The following is a 25,620-nucleotide window of genomic DNA, read 5'->3' on the forward strand; positions in this document are numbered from 1 at the left end:
CTGAGCAACACATCTTAAACTTGAAAGCAAATTTGGTGTCTTTATAGGAGAGTGAGGAGGGTGAGGATTTCTAGTATGCAGCCTAACTAAAAATGGAGATCTTTTCAGAGAAATGTTTTGATGCTCTTTAAATCTAGATCACATGGACAACTGTGTGTTTGAATTTTACCTAGGTTTGGACCTAGAAAATCTGTGTGATTTTATGAGAGTCTGTTTTTTGCCTTTCCTGTATTCTGGAAAATAAATTATAAATACCATTGTAATGTGACATTTTAAAATTTTATCACCTTTTCCCTCTGAGGGATTGTTCAGACGAGATCAGGTGCGTTCAGGGTTGTATGGCCAGTCTCGGAGGGATTGTTCATGCTTTATCATTTGTGTGTCCTTCTTTACTTCTAGCTTTCAAATTTTCAAACAAATGTGTGTCTGCTTCCTTTTCCTGCTGTCAGCTTTAGTGATGAAAAATAATTTTTCCTCACTGTTTGCTTAAGTTCTTCTCAGTGAGAATTGCATATCTCTCTTTCTCTCACACACACACACACACACACATACACACACACAAATTCAGGAAATAATGCAATATTTCTTTTTGTGTCTGATGTGATTTAGGATTGTACATTTCTTATTAAATTATTATTAAACCTCCATAATTGATTTGCTCTCTGTCATACCCTTTAGCCCTTATATTCCATCTGCAAGACATTTCTAAAACACAGTTTCTGTAAGCAATCCAGGAACATCAGGCCTGTATGGCACCTTGACAGTCATTCTTTAGAAATGGTATGGAATGTGTGTACATTTTACTTTATTTTCCTCTCTTTAAAATGAGTTAAAATGATTTCTCATGAACAGTCTTAAACTTTATTTTGTATTTTTATTTCATTCAAAAAGATTTTCATTTAAATTTACAAAGGAAATTGTCATTTATACTTTTAGGTTAGCTATCAAGAACCAATAGAAAATTTAATAGCCAACATAAGTCATTTCTATAATTTTTAAGTGATAAGTGGGAAGCTAAACTTCGACCACATTATCAGTTGCTCTTATTTTGGTCCAATGTGTTGGTATTTGCAGGGATGAAGAACCAGGAGGCCAGCTGGTTACAGATAAGTTCCATGTTGACTGGGATTCAGTCCTTGTCGACACAGATAATGTCATCATAGCACGGTTTGATGGTAGAGGAAGTGGATTCCAGGGCTTAAAAATTTTGCAGGAGATTCATCGAAGGTTAGGCTCCGTGGACGTAAAGGACCAAATAGCAGCTGTGAAGTAAGTGGATGTGCATTTTCTTATTACTTTTCCTACAATGAAAAGCTAGGTTATGTGGTATAGAATTCTAATGCTGACTCAGAGATTTTTCTTTTAGTAATCAGACGGTTTTCTTGGTTGATCATGTAGATTATTGTATCTTTTCGAGTACCTATCATTCTCAGTGACATAATAAAAGAATGATCATACTTCCCCTTCTGGAATGAGAATTCGCTTTGGATTTATGTAAAGGGGAGAAACGTTAAACTACTACATTGTGTATTTACAATAATCTACAATGTCTATTATTTTCCCACTTAATTACAGTCCTTGAGATTTTACAGATAACTTTTCATCACTGGCATGAAAAAATGACCAGAGAAAGCTGGTAGGTTCTTTAAAACAGTATACAGACATTTGCTAGGATATTGTCAAGAGGTAGGTGTTGATTCAGGAGGCCTGTAATGGGCCCAAGATTCTGCATTTGTAACAAGTTAACAAGTGCAATATCAGAACAACTGCACCACTACATTCAGTGCAAGATTTTGCTATATGGGACTCTTCTACATGTATGAACCTGCAACTACTAAAGCAGTTCAAGTTTGACCTCTTTTTTGTCCTGTTTTATTTTGTTTTTGTTTTGTTTCTTGTTGCTAAGAATGAATTTCCATGTTTCATTTAACTCAAGAAGCTATAACCATAATTTTCATCTTTTTTATTTCAGATTTTTACTGAAACAGCCATACATTGACTCCAAAAGACTAAGCATTTTTGGAAAGGTAAATATAGAAATATATATGTGTTTACATGATGTATTCATATGTGTACTTATATAATTACTTTCCTCATTTTACCATAACTTCTCTGTTATCCTTTGAAGTATATTATAATTCATGTTATATACATTAAGTTTTTTATTAATTCAACAACTATTTATTGAGGATCTCTAATTGGTGCTTGGTGTTAGAGCAACAACAGAAAAAAGAATCTATTTTCATGAAGATTCTCCTCTAGAGAGGAACCATAGAAAGTAAACACATAAATGAAAAACAGTTTCGTATGGTAGTAAGTCTTATAAGACTAAGCAAGAAAAATGGATGGATAAAGTTAAGTCCAGAAAGGGCCAATGTTATTAGATTGAGTAGTCCAGCAAGGCACCTCTGATTTAGGTGCTATTTAGGCTGATACCTAAATAATAAGAGGAAGGCAGTTATACAAATCTACTGAGGGAGAGAGTTCTCCACAGAAGGAACAAGCACAGAGCCTTGGGGAAGACTGCATGGTTTAGGAACTGAAAAATGACCAGTATGGATAACTATGTCCTCTGTGCTTTCTGTGTGATACTTTCCTCTTTTAAAAGAAATGTTTTTAATTGAAGTATAGTTGATTTACAATGTTGTGTTAGTTTCTGGTGTACAGCAAAGTGATTCAGTTATACATATATATATATATATATATATATATATATGTATATATATATATATTCTTTTTATATTATTTTCCACTATGGTTTATTTTAAGACATTGAATATAATTCCCTGAGGATATTTATTTCTTATAGCAATAACGTTTATCTCTAGGTCAACATCATTTTCACAGTAGGAAAATAGACACTATATAGATATTTATTGAGCACCTAATGTATACATATCACTGGGCTAGTAAAGATACTAAGAGGAAAAGAAAGATCTTGTGAGAGTTCCTGCTGTGGTGCTGTAGGTTAGAATCTGACTACAGTGGCCTGGGTTCCTGTGAGGGTGTGGGTTCAATCCCCAGCAGTGAGTTAAAGGATCTGGTGTTGCTGCAGCTGTGGCAGAGGTTGCCACTGCTGCTTATATTCAGTTCCTGTCCTGGGATCTTCCATATGCTGTGGGTGTGGCCACTAAAAATTTTAATAAAAGGAAGAAAAAGAGATCTTGTACTATTTTAGTTTATAAACAAAGCAAACTCTTGGGGTTCATGGATTTAAACAGTATAGTTTCTACTATTTATAACTGAACCCAGGAATTCATGACAGTACGTAGCTGATAATTTTACTTGGGCATAAACTTTAGCGGTACACACAGACAATTGGATTCCTGATAACTGCTTAACACATGAATAAAATATAAAACAACACAAATCACTACCATTCTGCCCCCACCTCAGATATTTGCAGTGCACCATGCCTTTGCTGTATTTAATTTTTGGTTTCAGTAATACTCAAGGGATCAATAAAAATATTCTGTGAACAATGCACCTCCCACATAAGTGCAAACAACTAGATAAATGAAAGCCCATAACTAGCAGTAAAGATATTAGTGAAGAAATGAAAATGTCTAAGAAAGTGATCATTCCAGAGAAGTGAAAACACTGTAGACACATTAACAAGTGCATAAAATAATGTAACATCCTGAGCATGGATGAACCTTGAGGACATTGTGTTCAGGCATGTGAGCCAGTCAGAGAGGGGCAATACTGTTTTATTCAACTTATATAAAATATCTAAAGCCATCAAATTCATAAAGATGGAGAGCAGAGTAGAGCTTGCCAAGGCTAGGGGAGAGGTAAAAATATAGCTGTTTTCTAATGGGCATAGAATTTCAGAGTAAAGTGAATACACTTGACCCAACTGAACGCTGCACTTAAAAATGTTCTAAGATGGTAAATTTTTGTGTGTTTCTTACCACAGCAAAAGTACATATAGTAGATAATATTTTACTCCTTAATGGTCCTAATATATATAATAGTTTACAGAGGACTTAGGGCTTATTATTTCAGGACTTTATTTATATACACATAAATAAGTATAAGAGACCAAACATTCTGCAAACATTCTTTAAAATGGAGATTTAGAGAAGACTCAGAAAGTCACAAAATGCTTCAGGAAGAAAGTAGAACATGAACTGGATATAGAAAATCATTCAGCAAGTAGAGGGCAAGAAGAGTTTCATGCAAATGCATCATGTTGGTAAGGAGAGCATGTTTGGAGAACACAAAATAAAGTAATTGACTAAAACTATGGTTCACATAAGGATGTGACAGGTAACAACACTGGGAGGATGACTGGTCACAAACCTTAGAGAGTTCTCCATATTAACCAGGAAATTTAGGTGTCAGTCTAGAAACATGCAGGCTTAGATTTAGGAGTACAAAAATCTCATGTTTCTAACTGTATTAGGGGATGAATGAGTCTCAGGGCAATTTACCTTGGCAATATAAATGTAGGCTAGACTAACATAGGATATAAACAAATGAAAACACAATTATATTTATTTCAAGTAGAAGAAAATATTCCATTTCTGTTAAACAAATATACATATCTGAGACTGAATTATAACTTAGAAGGTGGCTTTCTTATTATATAAGGGAATGTTGTAGCTTTAAGACTTAGGTCTTGTGATTTTTTTGTTTTGGAATACACTTGTTTCATTTCAGTATCAATTATGTTATGCTAAACTCATAAAACTGGCTGAGGAATTATGTTCTTCCTTTTTCTATTGTCTAGAAAATGTGCTTGGAATCAGAATTAGATTGTAAAGGTATCTGGGGCTATGGCATTCTTTCTTGGAACAATTTTAATTAATATTTAAATTTAGGAGTTGCTGTCAAGGCGCAGCGGAAACGAATCCAACTAGGAACCATGAGGTTGCAGGTTTGATCCCTGGCCTCGCTCAGTGGGTTAAGGATCTGGCATTGCTGTCCTTAACCCTCGCTCAGTGGGTTAAGGATCTGGCATTGTGAGGTTGCAGGTTTGATCCCTGGCCTCGCTCAGTGGGTTAAGGATCTGGCATTGCTGTGGTGTAGGTCACAGACATGCTCAGATCTGGTGTTGCTGTGGCTGTGGCCTAGGCTGGCGGCAACAGCTCCAATTAGACCCCTAGCCTGGGAACCTCCATATGCCACAGGTGCAGCCCTAGAAAGACAGAAAAGACAAAAAAAAATTAATTTATATAATCAGGGAGTTCCTGTTGTGGCACAGTGGTTAATGAATCTGACTAGGAACCATGAGGTTGTAGGTTCGATCCCTGGCCTTGGTCAGTGGGTTAAGGATCTGACGTTGCCGTGAGCTATGGTGTAGGTCACAGATACAGCTCGTCTCTGGCGTTGCTGTGGCTGTGGTGTAGGCCGGCAGCTACAGATCCGATTAGACCCCTAGCTTGGAAACCTCCATATGCCGCAGAAGCAGCCCTAGAAAAGGCAAAAAGACAAAAAAAAAATAAAAAAAGTTATATAATCAGTATAAGACTATTAAGATTTTTTCATTTCTTCTGGAGTCAGTACTTTTTGGTTTTTTTCCAGTTTTATTGAGATATAACTGACATACAGCACTATATAAGTTTAAAGGTGTAAAACATAATGATTTGATATATATATATCATGAAATAATTATCATAGTAAGTTAAGTGAACATCTATCATCTCACATAGACACAAAATTAAATAAATAGAAAATAATATTTTTCCCTGTGTAGGGGACTCTTATGATTTACTCTTTTAACAACTTTCATTTTTAACATACAGCAGGAATAACTATATTTATCATGTGGTACATTACATTCCTAGTACTTATTTATCCTATAACTAGAAGTTGGTACCTTTGGAATGACCTCATCCAATTCCCCCACTCCCCATCCCTATAACACTATGTTAGTTCCTGGCACACTGTAGAGTGCTTTGATATTCCTATACATTTCAAAATGACCACCACACAAAGTCTAGTTACCATATGTCACCAAAGATATTGCATATTTATTGACTATATTCCCCACCCTCTACACTTTATACCCATGACTCATTTGTTTTTCCGCTGGAGGTTTGTACCTTGCACCTCCAGTGGCAAAATTTGTCTTTAGCACTTTTTTCCCCAGCCGTACCTGCAGCACATGGAAGTTCCCGAACCTAGAGGTTGAATTGGTGCCACAACTGCAGGCCTATGCCACAGCCACAGCAATGCCAGATCCTTAACCCACAGTGTAAGGCCAGGGATCAAACCTACATCCTCATCGACAGACACTATGTCAAGTTCTGTGACCCCTGAGCCACAATGGGAACTTCTGTCTTTAGCAGTTTTAAAAGGGTTGTTTCCATTTCATATGTTGTTCAAGAATATTTTCAAACTGTAATATCTATCCTCTTATCGCATGTCTCATCATTTCACTAGTGATGGCAATGTCCCATTTTGCCCTCAGCTTGGCTTATTAGTGTCCTCTGCCATCGCTGGAGCACCTCTCCTCTTGGTTGGCTCTCTGTTGCTATACTCACTCTCTTGCTTGTTCTTGTTCTCTTCCTCATCTCCTTCTCATCTTTCCCTATTTTTCATGAACATATTTTTAGCTTAATTTTTTCTTCTCTTTTTCTTTTTCACTAATTTCTACTCTTCCTGTTATTATTTTTTTCTACTTTTTAAATCCATTGTTTTTTTACTTACCATGTTGAATGTTGGGCATATTAATTTCTAGCATTCTTCCTTTCAAATATAAGCATTTAAATGAAGAAATCCCTTTATAATACTTCCTTGGGCATTCCCCACTGGTACTAATATGTAGTACTTTTTAAAATTTAATATGAGTATTTCTTGATTTCCAGGGTAAGTATACCCTCTGAATTGTTTTTCTTATTTTTTTCCACTATAGGAGTTTTGGTACTTTTCTGTAATTGACTTTGATTATAATTGAATTGTACTCATAGAATTGACTAGAAAAACAGAAATCCTTTGAAACCTCAGTTGATTTATGACTTAGGAATGATTTATAAAATCTTCACCTCTGCTTAAAAGATTTAGTGTTACATATAAGCCCATTTGATCAACTTGTCCATCATGATGTTGAAATCATAAACTTACTTAATGATATATTATCTCTCTAATTTCCAAGAAAGCTGTATTAAAGTATGCCATAATAATGGTAAATTATTTGATTTCACCTTATGATGTTAATTTATGCTTTGTATATTTGATGACTATTTTTATTCATTCTCTCCAAGTTCAAAATTATTACATCTTCTGAGTAAACTTAATCTGTTATTATTTTGCACTGACCCAGTTTATTGATTTTTTACATTATAAGTGATTTTTGAAATATAAAAATTATAACACCAGCATTCTTTAGATTAGTACACATTGTTTTTGCATTTCTATCTTATTATTTTCAAACCTCGTCCTATGATTTAGGTATGCTCCTTTAAAAAAAAGAAAAAAATACACTTTTTATCTGTCAATTTATGAAGATTTATTTATATAAATTGTTATTACTGATATATTTACATTTTATAATTTTTATTATTTGTCCCTAGTATCTTATTTTTTTCTCCCTCCATTTATCTTAAGCTGTTTTTTTTTCTCTTTTTTCCTTTCTCTATTTTATTTTTTTGTTGTTTTCTTCTTTGCTTTTATAAGGTATTGCCAAACTTTTTTCAAAGTAGTTGTATCATTTTATTTTACCAATGGCAGTATATGAGAGTCCCAGGTGCCCTACCTACTCACTAAATCTTAATATCATCAGTCTTTTTCATTTAAACCATTCTAATGAATGAATGGAGGTATTAATTTTCATTTTCAGCTCTCTGATGATTAATAATATTGAGCATGTTTCCCCTGTCTTTATTGTCATATATACATATATATGTATATATTAACACAACTGATCTATGGACTATTTATGTTGTGCAACAGACACTTTTGTGTTAAGGCTTTCTAAATTATAGGAAGCATACTATAATCACAAACCTATTTTTCCCTTTTTTCATTTTTTAAATTGAGATATAATTGACATACCAAAATCACTATTGTGTAATAATACTATATCTAAAAATGATATAGTAGAAGTTCTTCCATCTTGTTCTTTTTCAAATTTTTTCTTTTAAATCTCATCTAGTTTTTTTATTTATAAAGTTTAGAATCAATGTTGACTCATATTTTTTAAGAATATTTCTTTGGTGCTTTATAGTTTCTCCAATATGTATACATTATGAATATATTTTTAGTAACCATTTTTGGGTTTTGATAGGTTCTCTGAATTTGTCTTTTGCTGTCTCCTATCAAAATTTAAAGTTTATATGTAGAATCAAAACTTCTATTTCACGTATTTTGCCCATACTTTTAGTTGTTTCATACAGAAGGATAAATCTCATTTCTTTTATTCCATCATGATAGATTTAAAAATTCCTACGTAAAAGTAATTTTTTATGTTTACTAATCATTTTATAATGTTCTTTTTGAATTGTCAATTTATATATGTATATATTCTTATTTTATATTGGTCTTGGGTATATTTGAAAATATGCGTTTATTTTCTTAATGCAGTTTTGAGATTTTGATACATTAAAGATTATAATCTGTTCACATCTGTTTGAAATACTCCTTGAGTTTGTTTATGATCATTCATAAACAGTGTCATTTATGATCATTAACAAAACTGAAGTGTTCCAAATTTTGCCTTGTTTTTTGGCAAAAGCTTTCAAGTGATTTCTTTTAATGATCTTATTTTTTAGATATCTCATTCCTATCAAAATAAGTATTTTTATGTTTTCTTTTTGTGTATCTGTTTGAGTGGGGCAGAAGCAGTACATTATACTTGTATGCTGAGAATTTATTTCTTTAGCTTTAAATTGCTAGTCAGTTTCACCAGCTCCATTGATTGAATAAATCATCCTTAAACTTTGATTGTGATGCTGTCTAAACATTAAGTTCAGATGTTCTTTTATTTATTTCTAGTGTAATCTGCCTATTTGTTCTTATGCTGATCTTATAGTTCTTTAGTTATAATATTATGTTTAATAGTAATATATTTTAATATCAAAATATTTTCCACTCCTCACTCTTTTCTTTCAAAATATCCTTGGCTTACCTCTCTTATTTTCTCCACTTTTTCAAATTCTCCCAAATATTCAGCTGTAATTTTTAGTTAAATTTTATGAAAAATCCTTATTTTAATTTATGAAGAATTAAAATTTTCAAAAGATATAACTTTGATGTGCATCCCATAGTACATCTATTTAATTCCTTAATATTTCTCAGTAGAATTTTATAATATTCTTTATATATTTCAGATATATTCTCTGTTATATTTATTATTAGGTATTATATGTTATTGTATAATTTAATTTCTATTGTGAATAGCATGTGTTTATCAGTGTTTTTTTATAACTTGTTTGCTGGATTAATGGAAATCTTATACTATTAGCATATTTAGCTATTAACTGGCCATCTGTTACTCAATAATTATTCATATGACTTGATTAAAGACTGATCCATTTTAGTTTGAATAATTACCTTTAGAACCTAATCTAATTTCATATAATATTTAACAATGTTATTGTTTATTGTACCAAGTATGAAAACTCCTGAAAGTATTTTTCTGACATATTTTTTAAAAATTGATAACACACATTAAAAGTAGGTGGCAAAATTTAAAGCCTTATAAACATCATACTTAGAAATAATATTGCTATGATTGCCAGGCCAGCATGCATTGGAATAAAATTAGTTCATTCAAAAACATTTACCAAGTGTATAATATATGTGCCCAGCGTTTTTCAAGTTGTTGGACATACAGCAGTCACAAAAAACAGTCTAATTTTTTTTTTTAATGTTTAGTTCTGTGAGGAGAGATAAATTAAAACCAAACAAAAATAATTAGTAAAGTATATAAAATGTCAGAAATATTACAATTCAGAAGAATGAAGCAGAGAGGCAAGAGATAAAGATTAAAGACGAGGCAGCAATTTTCAGTCATAAGACAGGAGAGATTTCACTAGGAGATCGTGATTGGTCTAAGACAAGGAAATTTGAGGAGACAAGAGGCATGGATATCTGGGGAAGGTAAAACAAGTTTAAAAATCCATTGGATATGGCAGCTTTTTAAAATGTAACCTATAGAGGTAAATCATTATTTATAGTCTTACATAGTCTCAACTGGGCAAAGGTTTGTTAGCAACACTGAGTCACTGCTAGTATTCAGAGTTTTACTATATCTATATAAAATGAAGAAAAAAAGCAAGACAGGATTAAAAGAATTTAGATATAATTTATGGGATCATAGTAAACAAATTAAAATTTTTATTGCAAATTAATATTATGCAATAAATTTTTGTTTATAACATTTTCAGTATTTTTATTTCAAATTATTTCCCTGTGTATTACAAATGATGTGGTTCAGAAAGAATCATACAAGTCTATGGCTGTAGGAAAAACTTTTTTTTCAGTTCTGTCAGTGTATCTTTTGAAGAGTATCTCAAAAATGTCAACTAACTATTTCAAAACATGGAGCACATAAAAATGTAAGTCTTCAGCAAAATAGTATTGCAGATTCCACCCACTGCTCCTGTAAGTCTTTCTATTGGATTCAGTTTCTTACATCATGGGTAATATATATGTATATTTTTTAAAGAAATGAAGTTTTCTATACTTTTGGTCCATCGAATAAACTTTTTAAAATCTAGATAAGTTTGGAGTTCCCAGTATGGCTCAGCGGGTTACGGACCCAGCTGTGCTCTCCACGAGGATGAGGGTTCATTCCCTGGCATCACTCAGTGGGTTAAGAATCTGGTGTTGATGGTTGCTGTAAGCTGGAGCGTGGGTCACAGATGCAGCTCGGTCTGGTGTTGCCATGGCTTTGGTGTAGACTGCAGCTGCATCTCCAATTCAAACCCAAGCCTGAGAACTTCCATAGCCACAGATACAGCTGTAAAAATAAAAAAAGCTAGATAAATTTTTTAAAATTTTACAGGAAATGCTAATATGCTTTGCATATGGATATGATATAACCATTTTAATAAACGGAAACATATGATCACTGAGAAACCAATAAAATGACAGCGAACTGACACAGAGCAGCCTATACTGGCTCTTGAGTAGTACCGACCTTTATCAAATTTAAAAGATCGTCTAGTTGACTACAGTCAATAGCATGAACCTCAGTTTTTGGTATCTTCCTGATAGATATGAGTTGTTCGGAAAATTAAATTAACCATTCTATATCTAGCTAGAACTTACATCTGATTCCTAGCTAGCATCTTATAGAATATTATTTTCCCAAGAACTTTTTCATAACCTATTCTTGCATTCATTGAATAAATAGGAAATGATAGAAAGGTGAACAATTAAAAAAAATTTAAGATTTTTACTTTTTCTACTACAGTTGATTTACAATGTTCTGTCTTAAAATTTAATTTATTCTAATTTCTGCCAGTATTGATTTTCTTTTAAATATAGAATTTATTTCTCTAAGGAAAATTAAACTAAAGCAACATTTTAATTCAATTTTTAAATGCTATAGAGAAAAGTTTATTCAAAAACTTTTACTATCATTAAATATTAACGAATATTTGCTTTCATTAATCCCAAGTCCCAAATATTTTTTTGAAATAATAAAATAGAACTCCTTATGCAGCATCAATGATTTACAAACCTACCTTCACTTAGACTTACATGGAGAGCTCCACAGCCCGTTTTCCACATACTGATTCAGTTGTTTTTGAGGGCTCTGATACATATTTTTTAAAATTCCACTGGTCTAAGGAATGCTGGCTGAAGCTAGGTAGACATTCTGATGAGCATCTTTATTATATTATTACAACAATAAGAACTTTCTATTCAAAATACAGAACAGTGGCATAAATATTTCCTGGGAATTAGTTAAAAATCTTAGGTGCTACCTGAGATCTGCTGGATCAGAATGTATATTTTAACAAGATTCCCAAATGGTTTAGAAGAACTTTCAGGATTTCCCGCTGTGGAACAAGGGGATCGGTGGCATCTCTGCAGCACTGGGAGACAGATTCGATCCCAGGTCGGGCACACTGGGTTAAGGATCTGGTGTTGCCACAGCTATAGCATATCCTGCAGTGACGACTTGGATCTGATCCCTGGCCAGGGAACTCTATATGCCTACAGGGCTGCCAAAAAAATTTTAAAAAGAACTTTCAAGTATTGTTCTGTGATCTCCCCCTTGTTTGGGAGGCACAATTCTACTTAGTTCCTGGAGATAATCAGACTCTAAGAATCACATAAAACTGAGGTAAAAACATAATTTTAAAATTTATATTATTTAAATATGATATACACTTATTCTCAGGATAGTAATATTCAGCTATTCTTTCAAAGTTGTCAATATATAAATAACAGAATTATAGTCACTTAACTGAAAGCTATCAACTAAGATGCATTTTTTACTGTGAGAATACTGTTACCCCTTGGGAAATATTTGAAACCTCTTGGCTACATTGCTATGGTCTCTATCTCCATGAGAGAATTTTAGAAATAATATACTGGAAAAGCTCCTTATAGGGACAGAAATTTCAAAGTCTCTCTACATTTTTGCCCTATAATTTCTATTTATTTACTTCTTTGTATGACTCATCCCAAACCTTCATACTTCTGCAGGACAGCAGAATATGCCATCCCAAAACATGCCTCTTTGGTATAAAGGGTTATTTTGAGCCGATTATCTTAAAAAAACAGCATAAATTTAGCAGAAGCTTTAAAAACAGAGAAGTTACCTCATTTATAAAGAAAATCTCTGTGTTTTCTTCTCTGTACCAGGAATTAGAAGGATGACTCCAAATCCTAAGAAATTTATCAGTAGAGAAAGCACTGACTAAAATCTGCATAACAAACCTTACCCTTGTTTGCTATTCTTGGTATTTTCCCACATTCTTGGTATATTCCTGGTAATTTCCCACAACTGGCCTTCCTTTCTTTTGTCTTTAGTTGAAGAAAGTATTTAATGTGGTAACTTGGGCCAGGGCAGGGAGTTACTCAGTTTCCCTGCTAATCTCCATGTATAGGTGAGGTATACATGTAAATAAACATTTTTTTTTTCTCTTGTTAATCTGTCTTTTAGTGGAAGGCATCTCAGCCAAGAACTTGGAAGGATAAAATAATTACTTTTCTTTCCTTCTACTTCTTTCTTTAGCTATGTTAATGCCTCTAAGCCTATTACTTGTTTCATTAATTTGCTGACCTAAGGTTATTTTTGTTTTTCTCAAAGAGACTGAGCAAAGGCACTCTGTGGTGGCTTAACTCTATAAAGGATAATTTAATTTCTGACAGTTCCTAATTGTTGGGGAAGCTTTGCTCAAATGTCTGGGTGCTAGTTAAATATTCCAGTATAAAATTGACATATATAGGAGAGGAAAGATAATTTTTCTTTTACTCTTCTGAGTTCTTGATTGAGGCTTTCTTATAATAAAAGACAGGTTAAACAGAAAAACAACAGAAGTTTGTTGATATGTATACCTCATGTCTACATAGGAGATACCCAGGGAAAAGTGAGGTGGCTTAGAATTCAGGCTTACGTATCATCTTAATAGGGAAAGGAGAGAGGGGATGCAGGCCTTTTAGGAGAGAGTAAATTATTAAGAAAGATGAATGGGGACTTAGATGGAAGGTACAGTTGTGACAAAGTCTCTCTGGGGATGGTGTCAACTTCTGTTCTCCTTTACGTGAAGAGTCAGTCTTCCCTTGTTGATGAAACTTCCAGCGATGGGGTCTAGGACAATTGAAGTCCTTTTAGAAGGTCTGTCTTTAGGCAAATAAGGGGAATTCAGAGAAAGCCTCTCCCTGCATTTGCTGTTTTTTCAAGACCCTACAGCTCATAATAATCAATATGCCAAGTGGTATATTTTAGGGTAGCCTATTCTGCTACTTTTCATATGTGCTCTATTAGACACTTTGGTAATGTCTGATCACATTTTGTATGTTCTAGTACCAATTTTTAAATGATGCTTCAAAAATATAAATGAAATTTCTTTGGGGGTTCCCTATTGGCTCAGTGGATTTAAGGATCCAGCGTTGTCACTAATGTGGCGCATGCCAGAGCTGCACCACAGGTTCATTCGCTGCCCTGGGAACTTCTACATGTCATGGGCAGGGCCAAAAAAAAAAAAAGGAAATAAAATTCTTATTGTTCATCTCAAGGATTTAGAGAAAAAAAAAAAAAAGAAAAGAAAAAAGGGTTTCTACAGCATAGGACCACACTAGAATCATTTGGAAATCTTTATCTTTCAAAAGTAGGAGTTCCCATCGTGGCTCAGTGGTTAACAAACCCAACTAGCATCCATGAGGATACGGGTTCTATCCCTGGCCTTGCTCAGTGGATTAAGGATCTGGTGTTACCACGAGCTGTGGTGTAGGTTGCAGATGCGGCTCAGAGCCCCTGTTGCTGTGGCTCTGGCTCTGGAATCGGCTGGCAGCTATAACTCTGATTTGACCCTGAGCCTGGGAACCTCCATATGCTGCCAGTGTGGCCCTAAAAGACAAAAAACAAAAACAAAAATAAAACCTTTCAAAACTAGAGCTCATCATGAATCAACGGTATGAGAATTTCTGGGCTAAGGCCTGCGTGTTTATATTTTGTTTAGTATCTATCGGGATACTCCACTGTGCAGCAAAATGAAAAACAGTGCCAGGAGCCCAGCAAAAGTTAATGTTTAAAATGAACGGACAACTCAGTAGGTCATTCCCTGAGTCCAGCCTCACTGCAGTTATTAAAATCTCCTCTGGAACTTCGCTAGTTAGATCATGGTATACAAAAGAAAAGCAAACACCTTGATTTATTTTTTTAAATAATTTGTAATTAGTTCAAAAGCATTTCAAGAGGACATTTAAAATAAATTTTAAAATAATCCAACTCACCTAACTCCTAAGCATATTCATTACATACCATTTATATCAAATACTTAGCTGTGTGGAATTGAAAGTAGAATCTATCCATATGATGATATCTTTTAAATATTTAATTCTTAATTCTTAATCATCATCATTATGAAGTGTTTTATTAAATGAATATACATTTTATTAAATATATATTGTTAAAGTGATATATGATTTAATTAGTGCTACATTTCCCTAGCTTCAAACTGTTTGGAGCTATTCCCAGATATGCTGTATGAAATCAAAGAGAAAATATTTGACACTGGATAATATACAATTTTTTTATTTTATCTAAAGTTATTAAAATGCTTATTATATAAAAATGTAGACAACTCTTGAAATTTTCATTTGTGTATAGTGATACAGCTTTGTTCAAGTCTGGCACATTATGAGTCATTCTGATACAAATATTATCAAATGAAAACCAAAAGCTAAAATAATCTCCAGGAATAATTATAGATAGATAGATAAATTACATCTATATTTAAATTTTTTTTTTTTTTTTTGCAGGGGTATGGTGGTTATATTGCATCAATGATCCTAAAATCAGATGAAAAACTTTTTAAATGTGGATCAGTGATTGCACCCATTGTAGACTTGAAGTTGTATGGTAAGTACTTCCTACAGACTGACCTAATAGAATATATTGATTTGTAGAAAAGAAAGTCCTAACACCAAGAAGCTGAATTGAGGTCATTTATCATGTGTTATCACAGATGTTCTCAGCTGTTTCTCACCTCTCTGATTCAATCAATTTTATTGGAGCATGATAATTAAATGTGAAATGTAGGAACTAAATGATGAAATATGCTAGTCAAATGGTTTTTAGTTTATCCTTAAATGTCCATTTTCTTGGGTCACAGCCTCTGCTTTCTCTGAAAGATACCTTGGTTTGCCATCTAAAGAAGAAAGCACCTACCAGGTAACTAATTTTAAAATAACAAAGAAAGAAGAGATTTTTTTTTTTCTGAAAACTCAGAATACAAACAGAGGTATATCTCTATCAATGGATTATTGTGTTTTTCTTTCTAGGCATCCAGTGTGCTCCATAATATTCATGGCTTAAAAGAAGAAAATATATTAATAATTCATGGGACTGCTGACAGTAAGTATTATATTTGTTGCTACTGGTGGATGGTGCCTGACCTTGAACCAAGGGCTACGTCCAAGGACTTGCTTACAGGAGGCCTGTGAACCTTCTGGGGAAGAGAGCAGAGGAGAGAGACACAAAGAATCTCATGCCTGGTAGGAGGTAGGAAGAAGGTCCCTAGGACTAAGAGGAGAGGCGGGCATGAGCCTCAGTGCCAGTCACACTGTCTGGGGTGATGGAAATGTTCTCTGCTCTTGAGCACGTAGCCAATGGCCACATCTGGCTCTTAAGGACCTGACCTGTTTAGTATGACTGAGGAACTGAATTTTTAAATCTTATTTAATATTTATTCATTTATTTATTTTCAGGGCTGCACCTATGGCATATGGAAGTTCCCAAGTTAAGGGTCAAATCAGAGCTGCAACTGCCAGCCTATGCCACAGCTCACTGCAATGCCGATCCTTAACCAACTGAGCAAGGCCAGGGATGGAATCTACATCCTCTTGGAATACTAGTCGGCTTCCTAAACCACTGAGCCACAATAGGAACTCCCAATTTTAATTAATGTATATGTAAATAACTGCATGTGGTTCGATGCTACTAAGACTCAAACGGAAACTAACCTGGAATAAACAGCAGGAGAGCAAACAGTTGTGAGCACTCAGGTTTACAGCTTAAGTTAAAACAAAAACCAAGAAAAAGCACTTACATATCACTTCTCGTTTTTTATTATTTTAAACATTCGAGATGGATGTGATTAATATTACTAGTAATAAATAATATCATTTTATACTCACATGAAGTGTTTGGAGCTCAAAGAATTTATATTTTTTCTATTATTTTATGTGAAATTTTTCAACAGAAGGCTGAGTATTTATAGCTCTACACACGAATGAGAAAAATCAATTTCATGGAGGAAACTGATTTATCCAAGGCTACCTGGCAAGTGAGCAAAGAGAAGCAAAGCCTTGAAGCAATATTTCTTAAATTTTGAACTTGTTTTGTCAATCCACCTGGCCCTGCCCCTGCCTCAGTATTTTTATCCCATTTTACAGAGAATATCACTAAAAAGGTCTTACAGCAAAGATAATACCAGCTCTCAAATCTAACTTTTAAGCATGTCAGGTCATAGTTAAATTAGAACCTGGATCATATATTTTAATATATAAGTAAATGAGGGAGAAGACACAAACCTCCCTTTGGTATATTTACAAATAATTTATGTAGATACTTCACCTTAAGGAGACAAAGCTTAATTCTCCTTCCTCCCCACTTCAGAGTCTGTTGCACTAAGTGATTTGCTTCAAAAGAGTATGATATAGAAAAAGAAAGAGTAACTTTTATGGTGGAGAGACTTAGACTTCACCTCAGCCAGATGATCAAGGTCAATATCAACAGCGACAAGACAGGGTGGTAGTAGCATGAAAACATCACTCCATCTCTCTATGGTCTTGTCTCAAAAACCCATAACCCTAGACACACCCAAATGAGGAACGTCTTACCAAATCCCCCACCAGAACTCCTTAGAACTGCCAAAGTCATCAAAAACAAGACAGTTGGAGAAACTGTTCTAGTCCAGAAGGGGTTAAAGAAACATTTTGTTTAAATGTTTCTTAGTTATGACAAATATACCATAATGTTAAGATGTTGACAATAGGGAAAACTGGGTAAGGAATACACTGGAACTCTCTGTACTATCTTTGCAACTTTTTGGAAAATCTAAGACTATTATAAAATTTTTTAAAAAAGATTTAGATGATACTATACCCGTGTTGGGTGAAACATGATGTAAACATTTTGAAGGACATTAGAATTTTGTTCTAAAGTATTAAGAATTTACATATACATTGATAGTAACAAGTAGCAATTATTAAGTACTGATTATATATTAGAAAATGTGCTGAAAGCTTTTAACAATGTATTATCAGGTTTTCACAAAAATACTGTGCAGTAGGTATTACTACTCTTTTTATTTAACAAATAAAATTGGGAAAACAAATATTATGGAATTTATAAATATTTATTATAAATATAACTGTCTGGAAATCCCACAACTGTTGATTCATTAAAAAAGGAATTTGAGGAGTTCCCGTCATGGCTCAGTGGTTGACGAATCCGACTAGGAACCATGAGGTTGTGGGTTCGATTCCTGGTCTTGCTCAGTGGGTTAAGGATCTGGCATTGCCATGAGCTGTGGTCTAGGTTGCAGACATGACTCAGATCCTGCGTTGCTGTGGCTGTGGCATAGGCTGGTGACTACAGCTCTGATTTGACCCCTAGCCTGGGAGCTTCCACATGCCATGGAAGTGGCCCAAGAAATGGCAAAAAGACAAAAAAAAAAGGAATTTGATTCCAGTTCCGAGGCAAATATATGCTGTGCTGTTAAACTTCAATTGTGGGAATAAATTATAATCAAGGTTAAATTATTTTATATCTAGTCATCATACTAGATATTAGAATTATTCATTTTTTCCTTTCATATGTTATAACTATTAAAGTTAATCATGTTGTTCGCAGATTCACTCTGTCATGGGCCTGGGACTTCACCTATCTAATAAAATACAAGCAGACATTCAGCACTTGTCACTTAAAAGAAAATGCACCTGTGTGTTTTTGCACACACATGAGGACACACACACAAATGTACTCATACACACACCACCCATACGCCCTATATAGGACTGGTGGGTTATAGGTTCTCAGTCAATGACTCTATAATACTAACATTATTAATGTTATCTTCCATAGAGAACAGACTTGTGGTTGCTGAGCAGGAGGTGGGAGGGAGTGGGATGGACTGGGTGCTTGAGGTTAGTAGATGAAAACTATTACACTTAGAATGGATAAGCAAAGAGGTCCTGCTGAATAGCAGAGGGAACTATATCTAGTCTCTTGGGATAGACCATAGTGGAATAAATATAAGAAAAATAATGTATATATATATGCATGACTGGGTCACTTTGCTATACAGCAGAAATTGGCACAACTGTGTAAATCTTTAATAAAAATAAATATATATTAAAAGGAAAAAATATTAACTTCTGAAATTATCAGCAAATCAGGTAACTCAACCAATTAGACTTTTAACACCTCTGTTAAGTTTTAGGAAGGGGGCAAATGGCTTTGCATTTAGAAACTAAACAAACAAAAACATCAACTGGAAAATCCATTTATACATTTATCTTTTCATCTGTATTTCTAGAGCTGAATGATGGAATCTTTTTCAATTTTTTCTACAATAAGCAACTGAGGTATATAAAAGATCACTTTACCTCTGTCATCACCCTATTTATTAGCATTTCTAGTAGCTTACATTTACAGAGCAATTTGTACATTTATTTACAGATGACATGGTAATTTTCCCATTAGGTACAATAAGAGCATCTTGGAAAAGATTATTAGGCAGACTTTATCAAAAGATTTAAATGATTATTTGGAGTCCTTTACTATCTGTTCTGTAGTAGGATTATTCTGTACCATAGAATTAGACCCATGAAGAAGCTTAAACTATTAAGTTTACCCTGCTTTTATAAAGACAGTTTAAAAATGTTAATTTAGAAGTTATAGGATTCCCTAGTGGTTCAGTGAGTTAAGGATATGGCATTGTCATTGTGGTGGCTTGGGTTCAGTCCCTGATGCAGGCACATCCACATGCCATGGGTGCAGTCAAAAAAAAAAAAAAAAAAAAAAAAGAAGTCATTTATGGAAATTTGAAGATACACTTTATAGGAATGTATAGCCCAGGTGCTGGTGAGCAAAGTGCTACACAAAGAAATTTGAGTGATTTGTCCAAGTCTTCATAGCTAGTTAGGGACAATGCCACTACCCACCTCCAGTCCACTGTGCTACTTATTTTAAAGTTTTGGAACTTCAGTTCAGGGAGGAGGAAGCTAGAAGGAAAGAGGTGAGACTAGTATGGTCCACATTAAATATTTAGCCCAAGAATACTGAGATGTATACACTTTTTTTTCAACTTGAGATATTCTTGTCTAATTTAATATAAGGCAGAATGCCAGTGGCTGAGACTGGCCCTAGCAATCCTCAGAAAAGAATAAAAAGCCAGTTTGCAGTCTTATTATCCAAACAGGCATTCACTTTGTTAAAGTTTTTATAATGGCATAAAATATATGAACAGTTAGAAATTAGAAATGATATCCAATAAAGTAAATCTAACTACCATTCTGTACAGTAAGTAGAAGCTTTGTAGTAGCTCCTCTTTTAATTTATTTTCTTAAAACGTGAAGTTCAAAGTTTTATTACCATTGAATCTACTGGCTTCCCAGTTAAAGCCATGTATCAGTTTTTTAAATGCATAATGTATGTAAAATAAAATACTCAATCTCTTTGAAAATAATGATATAAAAATGTTCTGATCTTAAAAAATATATTTCCTTCAAATATCATAATTTAATATCTTGCAGCAAAAGTTCATTTCCAGCATTCAGCAGAATTAATCAAACACCTAATAAAAGCCGGAGTGAATTATACCATGCAGGTAAGCCAGTTTTTCACAAGAATGTAATTTTCTACCTTGTATTTTTAGTTTTGAGATATAGAACACAGCTTATATATTGCTCCATCTCTCATCCTATTATTTTACTTTTTGTTTGTTTGTTTTTTGCTTTTTAGGGCTGCACTCACAGCATATGGAGGTTCCCAGGCTAGGGGTCGAATCAGAGCTACAGCTGCCAGCCTACACAACAGCCATAGCAATGCCATATTCAAGCCACATCTGCAACCTATACCACAGCTCACAGCAACACCAGATCCCTAGCCCATTGAATGAGGCTAGGGATCAAACCCACAACCTCATGGTTACTAGTCAGATTCATTTCTGCTGTGCCACAACAGCAACTCCTATTTTTACTGTTTTTTTTTTTAGCACCAAATTTTGTTATTATTTCCTGTTTACAATGAGAATGTAGAACACCTTAAATTTTACAAGTGAATTGCATAAACTCTTTGAAAAACACTTTTTTCCTCCTCAGAATTTTATTCATATCACTGGCATTTCTTTTAAAATAAGGTACTTTAAATTTTTTTCTTCTAGTCCCTTTGTCTTCTCCTAAATTTCCATCAATCGTATGGTAAAATAGTGGAGGAAAAAGTGTTCTGAGTAAATATTATGAGAAAAAAAGGAGAGAGCATAATACAATTTACATCTCGGATTCAGTTATATTTAATAAATGTTTTTCAAGGATTTACTTTACAGGCGTCTCAATAAGACATACTTTACACACCAAGGGACTTTCAGTCTGAGGGAAAGAACAGTCATCGAAGGGAAACAAGTCATTTTAATACCTCAGCATTTGGAAGAACTAAAAGTGGTTCAGCATATTGAAAACACATGAACCAGGGTTAGAATGATGAAAGATGAAGATGTAGAAATAAACAGATGGAGGGGCATGGTGCTGACAGCATAAAGGTTTATGGGTTAGGGTTAGGGTTAGGGTTAGGGTTAGGGCAATCAGATACCATATATCAACTTTACATCCAAGAATTGACATAACAATATTTTCATTTATATTTTAGTAAATGCACTAACATCATTTATGTTGGAAAGGACATTGTCTTTTTTTTTTTTTTTTAGGACCACACCCACAGCATATAGAGGTTCCTAGGCTAGGAGGTTGAATCAGAGCTGTAGCCTGCTGGCCTATGCCACAGCTACAGCAATGAGAGATCTGAGCCGTGTCTATAACCTACACCACAGCAAATGGCAATGCTAGATTGTTAACCCACTGAGCGAGGCCAGGGATCAAACCTGTGTCCTCATGGATGCTAGTCAGATTTGTTTCCACTGAGCCACAATGGGAACTCCTGAAAGGGTATTGTCAAAGTAAGAATTGTATTGCATGAGATTAAATAAACAAGGAAAACTTTATGCAAGACTTGAAAATAGGGGAGTTAAGACTAAACTCAAGTCTGTTGAAACAACAGCTTAGAAAGACTCATTGCCTCCTGTGTTTGGTAATCAGCCTTACCAAAAGGAAAAGTAAACTTTCTTTTATCTTCATGACAGGAGGTAGATTTACAACTTGGAGCCTGGAAGACAGGGGTGCTATCTCTCCTTCAATGTTTACCTTTCCAAGAGATGGTTCCCAAGTCCTTGAGAAAGACATTTCCTGGGTTTTTAAAACTGGCAGGAGTCTGTTTTAGGAAAGTTGGGGCATATAGTCAGGAGAAAACTGACTAAAATTTAGTTAAGCTGATGTTCATGCCATCTTGTTCAGCATGAACATAAAAAGCTCTAACTGTGGTGGCCAGCAAAACCTAATTTATGCATAAAGTATATTTTGTCTCAAATATTGATTTTTATAGATTATAATCAAAAAGAAAAGCTTAACACAAACAATTCAGAGTTGAAGGACATGAAATTTTTTTTTTTTTTTTTTGTTGTTGTTGTTGTTGTTGTTGTTGTTGCTATTTCTTGGGCCGCTCCCGCGGCATATGGAGGTTCCCACGCTAGGGGTTGAATCGGAGCTGTAGCCACCGGCCTACGCCAGAGCCACAGCAACGAGGGATCCGAGCTGCGTCTGCAACCTACACCACAGCTAACGGCAACGCCGGATCGTTAACCCACTGAGCAAGGCCGGGGATCGAACCCGCGACCTCATGGTTCCTAGTCGGATTCGTTAACCACTGCGCCACGACGGGAACTCCAGGACATGAAATTTTGATTGGATATTATTTTCTGAAGTTCTCTTGCAGTGGGGTTAAAGTAATGAATTCTCAGGGAGAAGACCTGCTTTGATAACTTCAAATCTCCTTTCCCGTCAATATCTTAGGTCTACCCAGATGAAGGCCATAATGTATCTGAGAAGAGCAAGTATCATCTCTACAGCACAATCCTCAGATTCTTCAGTGATTGTTTAAAGGAAGAAATACCCCTGTTACCACAGGAGCCAGAAGAAGATGAATAAAGGACCCTATTTATATAGAACTGAAGGGAATGTTCAGGCTCAATGAAACCAAGAGACTGTAACATTGTAGATGCTTCATAATTTCAAGGGCAGCTTAAGGAGATGACATTGGAACAGCACACTCAGAGACAATGAAACTAGACTTTGAATACAGAAGTCCATGTCTACTGTGTTGCCAAGGGTGCAGAACCTATTTCTTTGTGTAAGAAAGGTCAAAGGGTTGGTTTTCTGGGAGAAATTAGTTTTGCATTAAAGTAGGAGTAGTGCATGTTTTCTTCTGTTGTCCCCCTATCTGTTCTGTAACTAGTTGCTCTCATTTTAATTTCAATGGCCACCATTATCTTTGCATATTATGCACAACTTATCAGTCCCTGATCTTTGATGGCTGATGGCGGAGCTGCAATCTAACACTTTACTGTACCTTTAAAATAAGTGCAATTCCTTAATTGTCGATTATTATGCTTAAGAAAAGATTCAGTTAATAAAAACCAGAGTATTTTATGTAATTTCTGTTCATAAAAAAGACATTTCTAAAAGGGTAACAGGTCAAGTAGAAATATGGCTTTTAGCACCTTCCAAAGTTCAGCCAGTTATCAGTAGATGCGGTATCTTTAAATCAACACATGAGTGTATGTCTCACAATATCGATACACACGTGTGCTTATGCAGACAATAAATCAATCTTTCCATGTTATTCATGCTACAAAGGATAAACTTTTGATGAATTAGAAGAGATGCTCTTTTACAGGCTATAATGGATGCTTTGTTTAATGAGCCAAATATGATGAAACTTTTTTTTTCCCAGTTCAAATTCTAGTTGTTGCTTTCCTATAAATGTTTGGGTTGTGTTTGGTATTGTTTTTAGTGGTTAATAGTTTTCTAGTTGCAATTTAATTTTTTGAATATGATACCTTGTCACATGTAAATTAGATACTTAAATATTAAATTATAGTTTCTGATAAAGAAATTTTGTTAACAATGCAATGCCACTGAGTGCTATTTTGCTCTTTTGGTGGAGGAAGCTTTTTTAAAACACTTAGTCCTTTTACTTCTCTCAATGAAGAATCAATTCTCATTTTCATTGTAAAAGCCAAGAGCTGAATTATTTCACTTGCAGGTTCCTATTTGGTATTCTGTGCCTACACAATTCATCTGTTACTGTTCAATTTAAATCCTTCTGGTGAGAATTAGAAATGAAATACTTTTTAGTCATTGGCAAAAAAGTTCATGAACAGCAGTGTTTACTATTTAATTTGAGTTGAAGACACAAAATTCATTAATTTCTGTGCTGTATTGACGCGCAGTAATAAGTAACAGAGAGTGTTAAATTAACTTGACTGTATGAAGTCAATTTAAGTCATGAGAATATTAACTTTGGTGACTAAAGTCAAAGAGTATCTTCTCACATCATTTGAGAGATCTTCCAGATGTCCAAAGCCTGTAATTAAGGTCAGAAGTTCAGATAAATTGAGGCAGCATACTCAGTTTTTGTGTTTTTTTAAAAATTCCTTAGGATAGGCCAGATTATTATGACATCAGAACACCAGGAGGAAGCTTAAAAATATCACAGAATTGCTCAATAACCTTCTTGTTTTCTGAAAGCATCAATCTAAAAATATGGATAGTTGGAATCACATGAATTGTTTTTTTGGTATTCTGCTTTTCTTCCAGATTCTTTGGAATTGCATCTTCACTGCTCCACTGGATTCAGTTTAAAATGAGAAAAGCTCTCTTTTCTGAAAGACCCATTTCAGGTCTTTTTCAAGAATAGCAAACACATTTTTAAAAAAGTGTAATGTTTAAAAGGAAAGTTTTGCCTATTTTATTAAAATAGAAATTTCTTTTTAGGCTGATTTGAAGTCCAATTGAAGCTTTTTAATCAATATTTTAAATTTCAACAACTAGAGTTTTCTATGAGGCAAGCAATTATGTTGTCTGAAAGATGTGGTTTTATTGATTGTCTACTTGAGTAACATTCAAAAAGTATTTGCCTTTTACTGTTCATCATTTCTCTTGTTTTATTATTATTATCAGTGTCTATTTTTCAATTAATTTAATACAGCTTCTAATGTGAAAAACATTTGTCTGGAACCCACTTTCATCTTTAAGTCTAAATAGATCTCATATGAAAAGTACTTGTTAGCAGGATGGTGGAAAATATCTCTGGGATTCTCTGAGTTTTAACAATGGGGCTATTTAAACCACGGAAATGTTCACTCAAACACACAGATACCCATTATTAAAAGAATCGTGTAACTGGATTTTTGTTCTTTATACATTTGCCCTTGGTCATAATCTCACTATTTCACATATATTTATACATTCTAAGACTTTCCTAAGACTCCAGTAACAAGCTTGCCAAGTGTCAATTCCTCTTTGAAGTTAAAAAAAAAACAAACAAAAAAAGACTCAAGGTAAACTAAAAATTCCATGAAAAAAGGTAAGTAGTATTAAATCATTTAGAGATAAACACATAATGTTGTGAAACTACTTTAAAAGGGAAAAGGAGGTTTTCACTTTTATTGCCTCCATTAAGGTCGATAACTCAACATATGGAGATTAAAGGAAACTTGCTGCTTTGTTTGAGTTTCTTGAGACCTAAGGGCAGAGGAGTCCAAAACTTGAGTCTCAGTTCGCTTCCAGACTGTCCTTTTTGTTTGGATGTTTAACAAAGAATCACCATTGAGGATCTTGCAGATGCCAGCCATAGATCTACAAGAATGAGGT

At 34.2% G+C, this 25,620-nt stretch overlaps 1 protein-coding gene across 1 annotated transcript in view; it reads left to right on the forward strand.

Moving 5' to 3' along the window:
• Positions 1–25,146, forward strand: part of DPP10 (dipeptidyl peptidase like 10) — a 646,290-nt gene extending 621,144 nt beyond the window's left edge. The window contains 7 exon segments of the mRNA XM_021075451.1: positions 1,075–1,269; positions 1,973–2,027; positions 15,391–15,490; positions 15,744–15,802; positions 15,913–15,985; positions 20,392–20,465; positions 22,759–25,146. Coding sequence (XP_020931110.1) covers positions 1,075–1,269; positions 1,973–2,027; positions 15,391–15,490; positions 15,744–15,802; positions 15,913–15,985; positions 20,392–20,465; positions 22,759–22,893 — 691 coding nt within the window. The 3' untranslated portion in view covers positions 22,894–25,146.

This window comes from Sus scrofa, chromosome 15, assembly GCF_000003025.6.
Source record: "Sus scrofa isolate TJ Tabasco breed Duroc chromosome 15, Sscrofa11.1, whole genome shotgun sequence".
NCBI classification, from domain to species: domain Eukaryota; kingdom Metazoa; phylum Chordata; class Mammalia; order Artiodactyla; family Suidae; genus Sus; species Sus scrofa.